This window comes from Letharia lupina (assembly GCF_014066315.1).
Source record: "Letharia lupina isolate WasteWater1 chromosome Unknown contig_17, whole genome shotgun sequence".
NCBI lineage: Eukaryota > Fungi > Ascomycota > Lecanoromycetes > Lecanorales > Parmeliaceae > Letharia > Letharia lupina.
The window spans coordinates 788,949-803,575 of NW_023502986.1; the positions used below are offsets into that span (position 1 = coordinate 788,949).

The 14,627-nt window shown below is 34.5% G+C and overlaps 4 protein-coding genes across 4 annotated transcripts; 2 read left to right on the forward strand and 2 right to left on the reverse strand.

The window, feature by feature from the left end:
- Window positions 1-306: 306 nt before the first annotated feature.
- HO133_003339 (uncharacterized protein) lies at window positions 307-1,973 on the reverse strand (the record flags this gene model as incomplete). Its single annotated transcript, XM_037294262.1, has 2 exons — window positions 307-1,869; window positions 1,923-1,973. 2 exons carry the CDS (start codon window positions 1,971-1,973, stop codon window positions 307-309), a joined length of 1,614 nt encoding a protein of 537 aa, XP_037149643.1.
- Window positions 1,974-2,429: 456 nt separating this feature from the next.
- Window positions 2,430-3,891, forward strand: HO133_003340 (uncharacterized protein; the record flags this gene model as incomplete). The annotated part of the gene is made up of 3 exons (XM_037294263.1): window positions 2,430-2,524; window positions 2,603-2,709; window positions 2,774-3,891. 3 exons carry the CDS (start codon window positions 2,430-2,432, stop codon window positions 3,889-3,891), a joined length of 1,320 nt encoding a protein of 439 aa, XP_037149644.1.
- Window positions 3,892-4,275: 384 nt separating this feature from the next.
- HO133_003341 (uncharacterized protein) lies at window positions 4,276-6,525 on the reverse strand (the record flags this gene model as incomplete). Its single annotated transcript, XM_037294264.1, has 6 exons — window positions 4,276-4,313; window positions 4,382-5,952; window positions 6,016-6,179; window positions 6,235-6,308; window positions 6,362-6,413; window positions 6,484-6,525. The coding sequence occupies 6 exons, from the start codon at window positions 6,523-6,525 to the stop codon at window positions 4,276-4,278; spliced, it is 1,941 nt and encodes a 646-aa protein (XP_037149645.1).
- A 780-nt stretch (window positions 6,526-7,305) lies between these two features.
- HO133_003342 (uncharacterized protein) lies at window positions 7,306-8,418 on the forward strand (the record flags this gene model as incomplete). The annotated part of the gene is made up of 3 exons (XM_037294265.1): window positions 7,306-7,625; window positions 7,933-8,092; window positions 8,113-8,418. 3 exons carry the CDS (start codon window positions 7,306-7,308, stop codon window positions 8,416-8,418), a joined length of 786 nt encoding a protein of 261 aa, XP_037149646.1.
- Window positions 8,419-14,627: the final 6,209 nt, after the last annotated feature.

Here is a 14,627-nt window from a genome sequence, read left to right on the forward strand (position 1 = left end):
GCGGAGTAATGGCTCCAGTGAAGAATAATCAAGATGCGCTGGGTACATTGGTAACCATTGAAAAAGAGCCATTCCACGGTTCCGCATACTGACAATCCGCTGATGCAAGAAAGCAGATAGTTCTTCGGTTAAGAACAAGTGCAAACGCATTCGGAATTTCTGAAACCATGAGATAGCACATGTAGCTAAAAGATGAGCGCGTACACAGCTTCTAGGAGGTTTTGCATGAAAGGCACGAGTTCATCTCAACTGGAAGCAAGCGTAGCATAGCACTTGCTCAGATACGACTTTGCTTCTCATCCACATTTACCGTGACAAAGCAATATCATCAATCCTAAGTATCATCTTCACCGTCTCCGCCGCCAATTCCACCGCACTGGTACTCACCAGTAGCGGCTGGAGCACATTCTCTTCTTGCATGTTATTCTTGACACCTCCACTTCGGATACTGACTCCTGCGTTCTTCTCGCCAAACTCGTGTCTATGCCTCAAATCTGTAACCACTCGTATGCTGTTCAATCCAGCGTTCTCCGCAAGTGTGGTAGGGATGACTTCCATAGCATCTGCGAATGCCTTCCAACAGATCGCTTCGGTTCCCGTCATTTCTCTCGATTGCCTTGAAAGTGTATTGGCAATCGCGATCTCAGGCGCTCCACCGCCGGCGATGAGTGCCTTCTTCTTTACCAGGCACCGAATAACGCAAAGAGCGTCGTGTAGAGAGCGTTCGGCTTCATCGAGGATGAGCGAATTGGCACCGCGGCAGATTATGCTAACGGTCTTGGGAGTGTTTGGGTGCTTGTGGGCAATGCCGGTTACTTTGACTATGCGCGAGCCTGACGCTTGGACCTCGTCGAGGAGGTCCGCGGAGCCGAGCTTGTCCTCCGTGAAGGAGTCGATGTCGGCAATTGGTTTGCAGCCTGTGCTCTTGCAGATGAACTCGACTTCGTCTCGCTCGATGTCCTTGACCGCTAGAATGTTAAGTTTCGCCAGGAAATGTAGACTCAAATCGTTGACTGCATCTCTTAGTATAGATTTTTGTATCAAGAGGACGTTGCACTTCGCTTTCTTGATTTTCTTGACCATGTTTAGTAAATACGTTCGTTCCTCCTTCAAAATCTTGTCCATCTGCCGGTAGTCGTTCACTACAATCTGATTCTCCATATCCGGCTTGGGAGGGCTCAGCTGGAACTGTATCAGGGCTATCCTGGCTTTCTCCATTCTGGCTGGTCCGCCTCCGCTCTTCACTACTGGCTGATTGAGCACCAGACCATCAATCATTTCACTGTCTTCTATTGTACCGCCCACTTTCTTCACTATTCTGATGTTTTTTAGGTCGACATTGTCTGCAGTTTTCTGGTCGATAGTCTTGAGCACGGCGTCGACGGCCATAGGACCAAGTAGGTTCGAGTGTTGGGAGACAATCTTGGACGAGAGCGATGTAGAGGCGGCTTGTAGCAGTGTGGTCCGATCTGATAAAGATATTGGGTGTGACATTTTCTCGAGCGTCTGCACTGCAGCTGCTGCAGCTCGCTGGAATGATTCCGATATGACGGTAGGATGTATGCCCTTTGCCAATAATCGATCCGCTGCTCCCAGTAGACTCCCAGCAATCACTACTACCGAGGTGGTACCGTCTCCTGCCTCCACATCTTGAGCTGCACTGAGATCGACGAGCATCTTCGCCGCTGGGTGCATGACACTCATATCTTTCAGCATCGTGTTGCCATCATTCGTAATTATGGTCTCGCCCTTTCCCGTCTGTATCATCTTATCCATTCCTCTTGGACCTAGTGAAGTACGTATTGCGTCTGCAACAGCTCGAGCTGCCATGATGTTGGCGTTTCGGACGGCCATAGGCTTCTCCTTATCCTATAGACATTGTCAGCGTCTACAAGAAACTGCGAAGACTTATTGAAGAGTACTTTGAAGGCATTGTTGCCAGAATTCGACTTGGGTGGGGCTGTGGCAGCCATCTTGGGTGTAGAAGGTAGTCAACACTGGCAAGTAAACAAGTATCACTCTATTAAGCCAGATGTACTAGAAAGACCGATAAATACTGCTTATTCTAGTTCAAGTCTGGGTCGAATGGTGTGTAGTTCAAATATCGAAGTATCGAAGTATCAAAGTCGCGTCCCACGATTTTCAGCAACCGCGAAGCTAGCGTCGGCTCAAGCCGAGAGAGTAGAGAGAGCTCTGAGCCTCTGACGCCCTTCACCCAAAAGCGAAACAAGGAGCCATCCTTAGATCATCAACCTACCACTCACACCACCCGCTGTCGACCATCTTCATCATACTCACCAACACCTCATAGTAACGACACCTGTTTTGGGACGTAGAACGCCTCTTCTCGCTCTGCGTTTCCAGCCGCTGGATCCACCGATTGACCGATATTACCGACGACTAACAACCAGAGCAACTCGCTTTCCAAGATGCCTAGTGCAACTGGGCAGAGTTGGGAGAAGTACAAGAAGGAGTTCGTAGACGATGAAGAGCCCGAGAAGAAGATCACACCCCTCACCGATGAGTATGTACACCTTGGACATCCTTTCACATGGCGGACTCGGATTGTCTATGAATGATGGATGCTGACACACGTTACCAGGGACATCCAAGTACTTAAGACATACGGCGCCGCACCGTATGCTGCCGGCTTAAGACGTCTGGAAAAACAGATCAAGGAGAAGCAAACTAGTGTCAACGAGAAGATTGGTATGTCTACGGTGGCTGTGACGGTCAGATTGTAGTCCGCTTTCAGCGCTGATCCTCCCTACAGGTGTCAAGGAGTCAGACACCGGTCTCGCACCACCGCATCTATGGGACATAGCAGCTGATCGGCAACGAATGTCAGAAGACCATCCCCTACAAGTTGCTCGGTGTACCAAAATCATTCAAGATGAGAAGGACCCAGAAAAAAGCAAATATGTCATTAACGTCAAACAAATCGCCAAGTTCGTCGTCAAACTCGGCGAGCGTGTCAGTCCCACCGATATCGAAGAAGGCATGCGTGTAGGTGTCGACCGAAACAAATACGAGATTCTCCTTCCCCTTCCGCCCAAGATCGATCCCTCGGTAACCATGATGACGGTGGAAGATAAACCCGACGTGACCTATGGTGATGTCGGTGGCTGCAAAGAGCAAATCGAAAAGATCAGAGAAGTCGTCGAAATGCCACTACTCTCCCCAGAACGATTCGTGAGTCTAGGTATCGACCCCCCAAAAGGTGCTCTTCTCTACGGTCCCCCTGGCACAGGCAAAACACTCTGCGCAAGAGCCGTAGCAAATAGGACCGACGCTACATTCATCCGCGTTATTGGTTCGGAACTGGTGCAAAAATACGTGGGCGAGGGCGCCCGTATGGTGCGAGAGCTATTCGAAATGGCCAGGACAAAGAAAGCATGTATCATCTTCTTCGACGAAATCGACGCCATAGGCGGTGCCCGATTCGACGATGGAGCTGGAGGTGACAACGAAGTGCAGCGTACCATGTTGGAGCTCATCACCCAACTCGACGGCTTCGATTCCCGCGGAAATATTAAAGTCATGTTTGCCACAAATCGTCCGTCAACTCTCGACCCAGCACTCATGCGTCCCGGTCGTATAGATCGAAAGATCGAGTTCGCACTTCCTGACCTCGAGGGCCGATCAAACATCCTTCGTATCCACGCCAAGAGTATGTCCGTGGAGCGGGATATCAGATGGGAGCTAATTTCGAGATTGTGCCCGAACAGCACAGGAGCCGAACTGAGGAGTGTGGCTACCGAGGCCGGGATGTTCGCGATAAGGGCGAGGCGGAAGGTTGCTACCGAGAAAGACTTCTTGTCGGCCGTGGACAAGGTCATCAAGGGGAATCTGAAGTTTAGCTCTACGGCGAGCTACGCGCAATACAACTAGAAACTTGGGAAATTGTATACTATATCTGCGGCGTTTGTTAGAGGTGCATCCAATGCGTCGTGGACGCTACAGCGTGCAAAACACTCCTAATGATCAAGACTCGGGTGCTACTCCTGTCGATCAGGATCTTGTCACCAAAAGGGGTGAACAGAACCAAAGCAAAACCCGGACAACGTTGCAACCCTTCAGATCTTGATCACCGAACGCAAGTGTCCCTGGATATGTGCATCTTTGTAATTGTAATCATATACATAAAGGCTCACTAGCAAATGCCTTGAGCCAGGACAACGCGGAAACATGAGTCGTCCAACACCCAATCCATGCCCCCCTAAACCCATTCCATGCATGCCCTTCTTCCCGCCTGATCCCTAGATCTTCCAGCCATTAGTACGTACGCTTGAAGGGCGGTACTGCCTTGCATTCTACTTGTTTGTTAGTTCGTTTGTTCTACCGTGTGGGGATACATGATCATGAAAAGGCGTGTACTAACCCGCCTCATCCAATGTATGCCCGATAACCTGCCTATATCCCAGCTCCACCTTCCCTTGGGGTTCCTTCTGGAAACTCAGAGTATGCTTCATCCAATTTTTGTCGTCTCTATCCGGGAAATCCTCTCTCGCATGTGCACCCCTCGACTCCTTCCTGTTAGCAGCCGAGTCTGCCGTTTGCACAGCACAAGTCAAAAGGTTCCGAAGTTCGAGAGATTCAACGAGGTCGCTGTTCCAGATCATACTGCGATCTTTAGTGCCGAGCTGCGCAAATGATTGGTCAACGTCCTTGATACGCTTGCTACCCTCGTCGAGCGATTCTTGCGTACGGAACACGGACACGTCAGTCTGCATCACCTTCTGCATTGCACTGCGGATTTCGTGTGTTGATTTAGGGCCTGATGCGGTTCGAACTTTGTCGAGCATGCTGATGGTGTCGGCACCAGCGTCCGCGCGGATTTCTTTGTGTGGCATACCGGGGGAGAAATTGTCCCGGACAGTGTGGCTGACTGCTCGGCCGAAAACGATGAGATCAAGGAGGGAGTTGGCACCGAGACGATTGGCGCCGTGGACGGAAACGCAGGCGGCTTCTCCGCAAGCGAAGAGGCCAGGGACGACTTGGTCATTGCCCTGCTCATCAACAGTGATGACTTCCCCAGTGTACTTGGTTGGAATACCGCCCATGTTGTAATGGACGGTAGGAAGGACGGGAATCGGCTGCTTGCGGACGTCGACGCCGGAGAAGATGCTAGCGGTTTCGGAGATACCAGGGAGACGCTCATGGAGGACCTCCGGCGGCAAATGCGAGAGCTGCAGGTAGATGTGGTCTTTGTCAGGGCCGACGCCACGGCCTTCCCGGATCTCCATGGTCATCGATCTTGAGACTACGTCTCGTGATGCGAGATCTTTGGCTGTTGGTGCATAACGTTCCATGAATCGCTCACCTTCGGAGTTAAGGAGGTAGCCTCCCTCGCCACGAGATCCTTCGGTGATCAGACATCCAGCACCATAGATACCGGTCGGGTGAAATTGGACAAATTCCAGATCCTGGTTTGGTAGACCAGCACGAGCTACCATTGCCATCCCGTCTCCTGTGCAGGTGTGGGCTGATGTGCAGCTGAAGTATGCTCTTCCATAACCTCCGGTTGCGAGGACGGTGTTATGTGAGCGGAACCTGTGCAATGTGCCGTCTTCTTGATTGTATGCAATCACGCCCTTGCATTCGCCATCTTCCATGATCAGATCCAGCGCGAAGTATTCTATAAAGTAATTGGTATTGTGCCTTAGTGACTGGCCGTATAGAGTGTGAAGGAGGGCATGGCCAGTTCGATCAGCTGCAGCGCAGCATCGGTATGCTTGCCCTCCTTTTCCGAACTTCTGCGATTGACCACCGAAGGCTCGTTGGTAGATTTTACCCTCGTCTGTTCTTGAGAAAGGGCAGCCATAGTTTTCTAATTCAATGACACTTGCGGGCGCCTCCCTTGTCATGTAGTGTATCGCATCTTGATCGCCCAGCCAGTCTGAACCCTTGACGGTATCGTACATGTGCCACCTCCAATCGTCCTCGTGCATACTGAATAAGAGATCCCATCAGCATCTGGTCTACCTCCATTGGACTCGAGAGATGAAAACCTACTTTCCCAACGCTGCATTGATGCCGCCCTGTGCAGCTACGGTGTGGCTTCTCGTGGGGAACAATTTCGATATGCATGCCGTGTTGAAGCCTGCCTCGGCCAGACCAAAGGCTGCTCGCAGACCGGAGCCACCAGCGCCCACAACAAGGGCGTCATACTCATGGTCCTATGCGAGCACTTGTCAGAAGTTCGTTTGCGAGTCCATGGTCCGAAGTGCATACTATTATTGGGTACTTGTTGTTGATGAACGGGGATGCCTCTTTGGCTCGAAGCGGTTGATTGGCTATGATTCGAGCTGAGTATAGTTGTAAGTGCAGGAACGTAGCACCCAAGTCAAGGTGATTTTACCATGAGGTCTTGAAGTGGAGAAGAGTCGACTGTGTCGTGTAACTTTTGAGAACTGGCAGATTCCATTAGCATCTTCGCCCCTCATCATTTTTTGTTCAAGAATGGTGACGGTATGGACAGACCTTGGATGCTGAGGTCAAGCTCCGTATACCTAAAGAAGCCATACCGGCGGAAGAAATCTAAAGGGATCTAACTGCAGACAATTGGACCTGAGTAAGATCAGGTTGGAAGGTGCAGTGCTTGATCGAATTGGAGAGCAGGCGAATCGGGGAGGCGGAAATGTCGTCGATAGTCGCCACACTAGCGGCTAACGGCTGTGGAGCCGAGGTCTCTCGTTGTCCAATCACCGCTCACCTATTCAAATCGAAAGTAAGGTATACTTAGTTCTAGGGCACACCAACAGGACATAAGTGCACACGCTCCTGACCCGCCGTACTCATCCAACTTGTCTCTCTTTCAGATGTGAGAATCACTCTGTAATCATTATAATACACCCAAGTGAGTGTACAAGTAGCATAAATCAACTTGTGCCAAGTCTGCCTGCCCCTTTCTCCTTCTCTACTATCCGTAATGGTGACGGTTGAGATAGGCCTCATGCTTGATAGTACATATCAGTAGCAAGCACCGAGTGTCGATTGATACCAAAATGACTAGGGAGTAACTCTAAATTTCGGATTCTTGACTATAATAGTTCGGCAAGGCGATAGAAGCACAAATCCATGGGTCCTGGCCCTACGCATTGAAGGGGTTTTTTGATGCCACGCACATGTGTGGGGTGGCCGTCGGTGCGTCAAGTATCTCAAGATGCCAATGACCATTCTACCATTATTATAGAGGAGGCACGAAAACTACTTGGATTCGGTACACCCACAGAAGAGAGCTCTTCTGGCAAGCAACGCCCTTACCAAACTCTTGCCAATTTTTGTACTTCTGTGCTTGTTTATATGGAAAACAATCCACAGCCAACATTACCCAGCAAGCAACAGATTAGCCGGTCTTTGCAGGGCTCTAGTCCCGGACCAGACTCTGTGAGCACTTTTGGGCAGAATGTTGCAGACCCCAACGCGAAGGGTAATACCATTGAACCAAAGCTAGCGCCCGCTGAGACATACGGCATCCTAGTTCTCTACGTCCCCAGCAATTTCGATGTTGCCAATCAAGAAGGAGCCATCAACGGTATCATCAATATTGATAAAGGCTTCATAGCCGGTCTTGAGATCAAATCAATCGAGTGGCTGATACCAGAATGGACGAAGACAAAGCAGTACGGCTCATTGCTTGTAGAAATTCGCACGGCCGGAACATGTCCATGCAGCTATCAGAGAACAGCTGCTCGTTGGAAGCAAGGTTTTAGCATGCGAGTATTATGAACGGAACAGCCGGTTAAGGCAATGCAAGACATGCCAGCACTATGGACACATAGAGGCCCAATGCATCTCCGCGCCCGCTTGCGGCCGCTGTGCTGAACGACACTTCACTGCAGAGTGTAGAAAAAGAGAGAATCCCAAGAACTTTACATGTGCAATCTGTCACGGCCCACACAGGGCCTGGGACAACGTTTGCAACATCAGGCAAGACGAGCTTGGCAGTATACGTCTTGCAAGGGCTAATCGCCCAGAATACCATCCCAAGCCTAGTTGTAACCTTGGAGAGCTTTCGAAACACACGGACGATGTCCTAAGCCGCGATTTCGCTGGCACTCGTCGGTCCTCGGTTGAATACCTTATTGAGGTAGATATGCGTGGAGGCAGGAAATCGCATGCAAATTGAGAGGCAGAGGAGGTCGAGGCCAGGGCCTTCCTCCAGATTTTCGTGAGAGCCCAGAATCTATTGAGCAGGAGTCCGTGCCGTTTCCGGGGAAACCGACCGGAAACAGTCGGGGTAGGAATGGCAAAGCGCCTTTCGGTTCCGACCGGTACGGCGTTCAGGTTGCTGCTTGGGCTGGTTGTCTGAAGATCAAGCAAGAGGTCCAATCAGATTGGGGAGGAGATGGATCTATGCAAGGTCAGAACTTTGGCTGGGGCCAGGGTGGTGTGATTACGATGCATCCAGAGTAAGAGTAATAATAATTTATTTATTAATTATACTAAATATATAATTAAGAAGAAAATATATTATTAAAAAGTTAATAGTTATAGCTAAAGAAGCTTACTACTCGAAAGATTATTTAAAAAAAAAGTTTTTTATTTATATAAAAATTAATCTAATTAGATTAAATAAGAATTTTAAAAAAAAAAAAAATTAATATATTAAAAGAAATAGATCTTAAATTAAATCTTTTTTATATTTTTACTAATTTAATATTAGTTATAAATCTCTTAATCTTAAATCTAGATAATATTTAAAGTTAAATTATTATAAGTAAATTATAAATATATTATTATTTAGAAAAATTTAAGAACTTCGATAAAAAAGTCTTAAATATTTTTAAAGCTAAATTATTTATATAATATAAAGAAAAATATCTTATCTTTAAAAGATATAATATTAAATTTAATTTAAGTTATATTAAAGTATAATTTATAAATATTATTAAAAAAGAGTTAATTATAATTTTTATCTTTATCGCTAACTCGTAAAATTTTATAAAAAGTATTATTAAAACTTCTAATATTTAATATAATAAATTAAAAATCTTAATAAAAAGCTTTTAAACTATTAATTATAATATTAAGATATTTTAATAATAAAATAAAGAATTTAATTAGAATATTACTTAAATTAAAATAAAAATATTAATAATTATTATCTAACTAAGTAATAATAATAATTAATTATTTTATAAGCGAGAAATTAATAATAAATTTTAAGGTTTATATAATAAATATCGTATTAATATTACGAAATTTATTAAAGAAAATAAAAAACTTAAATAAAATTTAAAATATAAAGAGTAATAGCTAAAGAAGTAGAAGAAGTAATAATTTTATACTTTAATTAATTTAAAAAACTTTAATAAAAAAGATATAGAAATCGTATTTTATTAGCCGAGTATTTTTATTAATAATATTTATTAAAACTTATATTATACTTCTATTATAAATTACGTAGAGAGTATAAAATTAAATAAATAATATTTCGATATCTCGATTTTCTATAATATTAATAATTAAGATAAATAAAATAGCTAATATTAATATCTTAAAGCGAAATTTAAATAAAATATTATAATCTTCTCTATTAAATTTAAAAAAATCGATTATATATAAAATTATTATAAAATTATTATATATAATATTATTAAAATAAGAATAAATAAAAATATCTTAAATTTATATTAGATTATTTAAAAAATAATCGATAAATTAAATAATATATTTAAAATTATTAATAAAATTATTAAATCGAATATTAAGATATTTAAATTTAAATTTAATATAAAAGTAATAGATAAGAAGAAATTATTTAAGAATTTCTACGCACGATTCTTTATAATTTTTTTTTTTTTTTAAGATTTACTAATATCTATAAAATATTTAATTTAAAATAATTAATCTTTATATATCTAAGATATTAAATTTTAGAATAATCTTTTAATATTTTTTAAGAATTAATTATTTTTCTATAAGTATTAGATATAAATCTTTAAATTATTAATAATACGTTAAATTTAAAGAGTAAGAAAGAGATTAATAAAACTAATAATAGTTATAAGAATTCTATCCTCTTAAATAATTAGCGTAATTCTTTCTTTACTAAAAAAAATATTATTATTATTATTAAAAAAATTTATATATAAGAATATAAATATTCTAAATTATTAGTAAATAGAATTTAAAAAGAAGATAGATATTTTAAATATTTAAAAATTAGATATTATTTTAGTAATAATAATATTCTATATAAAAATATAAATTTATTAATAAAAGAATAAATCGATATAATTCTAAAAGCTGTTAATATAGAGAAGAACGTTCTTATTAAACTATTATAAAAATTAAAAAATTAAATATTTTTAATTAAGTCGTCGTTAGAAATTTAAAAGTTTTATATATAAAAATTAAAGAGTTAGAAAGAGAAAGAATATTTACTTTTATCTCTCTATTCGCGTATATTATTACTATTAAAGCCTCTTTATAAAATAAATATTAATTAAACTTTTATAAAAAAAAAAATTATATTAATAGAATAGATTAAGATTAATTATCTTTTAAATATTAAAGCTTTAATATTAAGCTTTATAAATATATCTTTTATTAAAATAAATAAGCTACTTAAAATAGTATTATTATAATTTTATAGATTATAATTAATCGATAATAAATCTATTTTTATTTTTAATATTATATATATAGTCTTAATAAAACTTATTTTAAAAAATTATATAAAAGAACTTTAATATTTAATTATCTTATTAAAATAATTTAATATTATTTTAAAAATATTATAGCTAGAATAATATAACTCTTATATATTCTTTAAATCTAAAATTATTATATTTAATTTAGATTATTATATATTTAACTATTTATTATATAGTAAACTTATTACTATTTAAAGTAATAATAAGTTTTTAAAAAGAATTTAAATTATATAATAAAGATTATATTTTAAAAAAAAGAATATAATAAAGATTTTTATTTATACTTTTATTAAGATAATTAAAAAATTAAAAAATTAAGTTATTATTACGTTTTCGTAACTTAGCGTAGTTTAATCTAGCGTAACTTAGCGTATAACTACTTTCTTCGTTTCTTTATAGCTTTCTAGCTCATTAATGAATCAATTAAAATCATATAAAGAAACACCTTTCTTCTTCGTGAAACTCCTTTTTCGAAGTATATATATACTTCTCATACCTGTAATCTTAATAGTTATTATTATATAGTTTTACAATTTTAAATAATTTTTTAACTTTATTAATAAGAAAGCGAAGTTTATTATTAATATCGCCGCTATTATAATAAAAGATTATAAAAAATTCTTTTATAAGCTAAGAAAGAAATCTTTAACTATAAAATAATTATAAAAATAAGTTTTTATAGCTTATTATAAATAGCTAGATATTTAAATCTTATTAAAACTAATAAATTTTCTCTTTATCGCTTTATTAACTATAAAATATATTTTAAAAAAAAAGCTATTTTACTATTAGAAAGGGCTTATAGACTCTTTAAAGATTAGATATTAATTATAAAGAAGTATATTAATAAGATATTAAAAAAAGATTATATTAGATTAAGTATATTATTCTATACTATATTTATTCTAATAATAAAAAAGCTTAATAAGAGATTTAGATTATATATAAATTATAAAGCTCTTAATATACTTACTATTTTTAATTAAAATATTTCTCTATTAATTAAAGAGATTCTCGCTAAATTATATGTGGTGAGAATATATAATAAATTCGATATTATAGTTACTTTTAACGAAATTAGAGTAAAAAAGAATTATAAAAAAAAATTATATTTCTTACTCGATATAGTCTATTCGAATATATAATAATACTCTTCGAATTATATAATACTCTTATTACTTTTTAAATATTTATTAATAACATTTTATATAAATATCTAAATATATTTTATACTACTTATCTAGATAATATCTTTATTTATAATAATATTAAAAATAAATATATTTAGTATATAGAAAAGATATTAAAAAAACTTCGATAAGTTAATTTCTATTTTAATATTAATAAATATAACTTTTATATTATTAGAGTTAAATATTTAAAATTAATTATTATAATAAAAGAAGTAGAAATAAATATAAAGAAAATTAAGACTATTACTTAATAGGAGAAATTTAGATATATTAAAGATATATAAATATTTCTAAAATTTACTAATTTCTATCGAAAGTTTATTATGAAGTACTTTAAAATTGCTATATCTCTAATAAATTTTACTTATATTTAATAAAAGAAGAACTTTATCTACTTATAGACTTAAGAGTACTTTAAATAATTCGCTTTTAAAATATTTAAGAAAGCTTTTACTATTATCTCTATATTTACTTATTTTAATTTAAATAAAAAGATTTAATTAGAAATAAATATATCTAATTTTATAATTATTATTATTCTATTATAAAAAAATAAAAATAAAGTATTTAAATCTATAATATTTCTTTTTAAGAAGATATCTTCTATAAAATATAATTATAATATTTATAATAAGAAATTTATAATTATAATATAGATTTTTAAGAAATAATATTCTAAGCTAGCTAATATCTCTATTAAGAATTTTATTAAAATTATTTTAAATTATAAGAATTTATAATATTTTATATTTTTTAAATAATTTAACTCTCGCTAAATAAGATAAGCGAAGTTTTTCTTTAAATTTAACTTTTATATTATTTATCGATTTAGAAAATAAAATATTAAATCTAATAATCTTATCTAATAAGTAGAAAATTTATCTAAAAATAAAAATAATAATTATACTCGTTATTAATATTATATAATTTTTAAAAATAATAATTTTAATAAAGATATTAAGAATATTATATATCTTATTATTATACTTCTAGACGATATAAGAAAAAATATTATCTCTTTAATTATAATATTATATAAATTTAGCGAATAAAATAATATTAATAATAAGAAATTTAATAAAGAATTATTATTAATGGTTTTAATAGAGACTTCTTAAAAGAAGTTCTTAGAAAAATTAAGAGAAGTCTTTACTATTAATACTTCTAAATTATTATATTAAATAAAAAATATTTATAATTATAATAATATTATTTAAAAAATTATATAATTTAAGATATTTAAATAAAGAAAATTACTATTTAAAATAATTAAGAATAATTTTAAGTTAAAATTAAGTAATTATTATCTTTATAATAAATTATTATATATTAATAAAAGATTATATATACTAAATATTCTTAAATTATAAATTAAAATTATTAGAAATATTTATAACTCTTTATTTAAAGATTATATTAATAGATTATTAATCTATAATAAGTTAAATAGACTTTACTATTAATTAAAAATAATGAATTCTATTATTCGCTATATTAAGAGCTATTATATTTATAAAAGATTTAAGACTTATAAAAGATCTATTTAAATTTTTATTTATTTTCAAATAATACTAATAAGATATTTCTATTAACTTTATTATATTATTATCTATTTATCTTAAATATAAATACTTCTATTAATATATTATAATAATTATTAATAAATTTAATAAAAAGAAGAAATTCGTTTTTTTAAATTTCTTAAAAGTAAAGATAGTAGTTTAAGTCTTTATTAAATTTATATAATAAGAAAAAGAATATCTATTTATTATTATCTTCGATCGAGGTACTTAATTTATAATATATTTCTAAAAAAGACTATATAAAAGAATTAAGATTAAATCTAAATTTTTTATTATATTTTATTTTAAAATTAATAGATAGATAAAGAACGCTAACGCTATTCTAAAGTAATATTTTAAAAATTATATTAATTATAATTAAGATAATTAGATAAATCTATTATTAATAGTAGAGTTCGAGGCTAACTTCGATAAAAACGTCTTATCGAATATATTATTATTTCTTTTTATTAAAGAATATATTCCTTACTTAAAAATAGAACTCTTTATCTTTTAAAATTAATTCGCTAATTAAAGAGCGAAGAGAGATATTAAATTAATTAATAAATTTATTAAAAAGATAAATATTATAAAAAATTATTTTAGAAGTTAATTTAAATAATTATAAGCTTTATAGAAGAAGTAAACTAATCGCTATTAATTCTCGACGTTAAAATTTAAAGTTAAAAATATAATTATACTTAATAGAAGAAATATTAAAATTATATATCTTAATAAATTATTAAATTATAAAAATTTCGAATTATTTAAAATTATTAAAGTTTTAAATAATTTCGCTTATAAGTTAGAACTCTCGACTTTTATAAATAATATTTATTCTATCTTTTATTTATAACTATTATATTTTAATAATAATAATTTACTATTAGAATAAATTAAGTCTTTATCGCTATCTATTAATATTAATAAAGAAAATAAAATCTATAATATTAAAGAAATAGTTTAATTTAAATTAGATAAATAAAAAAATAATCTCTTAACTAGTAAGAGGAAATATTTAATATATAAAATTAAATATAAAGGTCTTAAGATTAAGAAAAATCTATTTTAATAATTATTTATAAATATAATAGAATATTTAAATCTAATAGTAGATTTTTATTATTATTACCTCGAGGTTATTAATTCTTATTTATTATTTAAAAGATTTTTAGAATAATCTTTTTTATTAATATTATTAATTTATA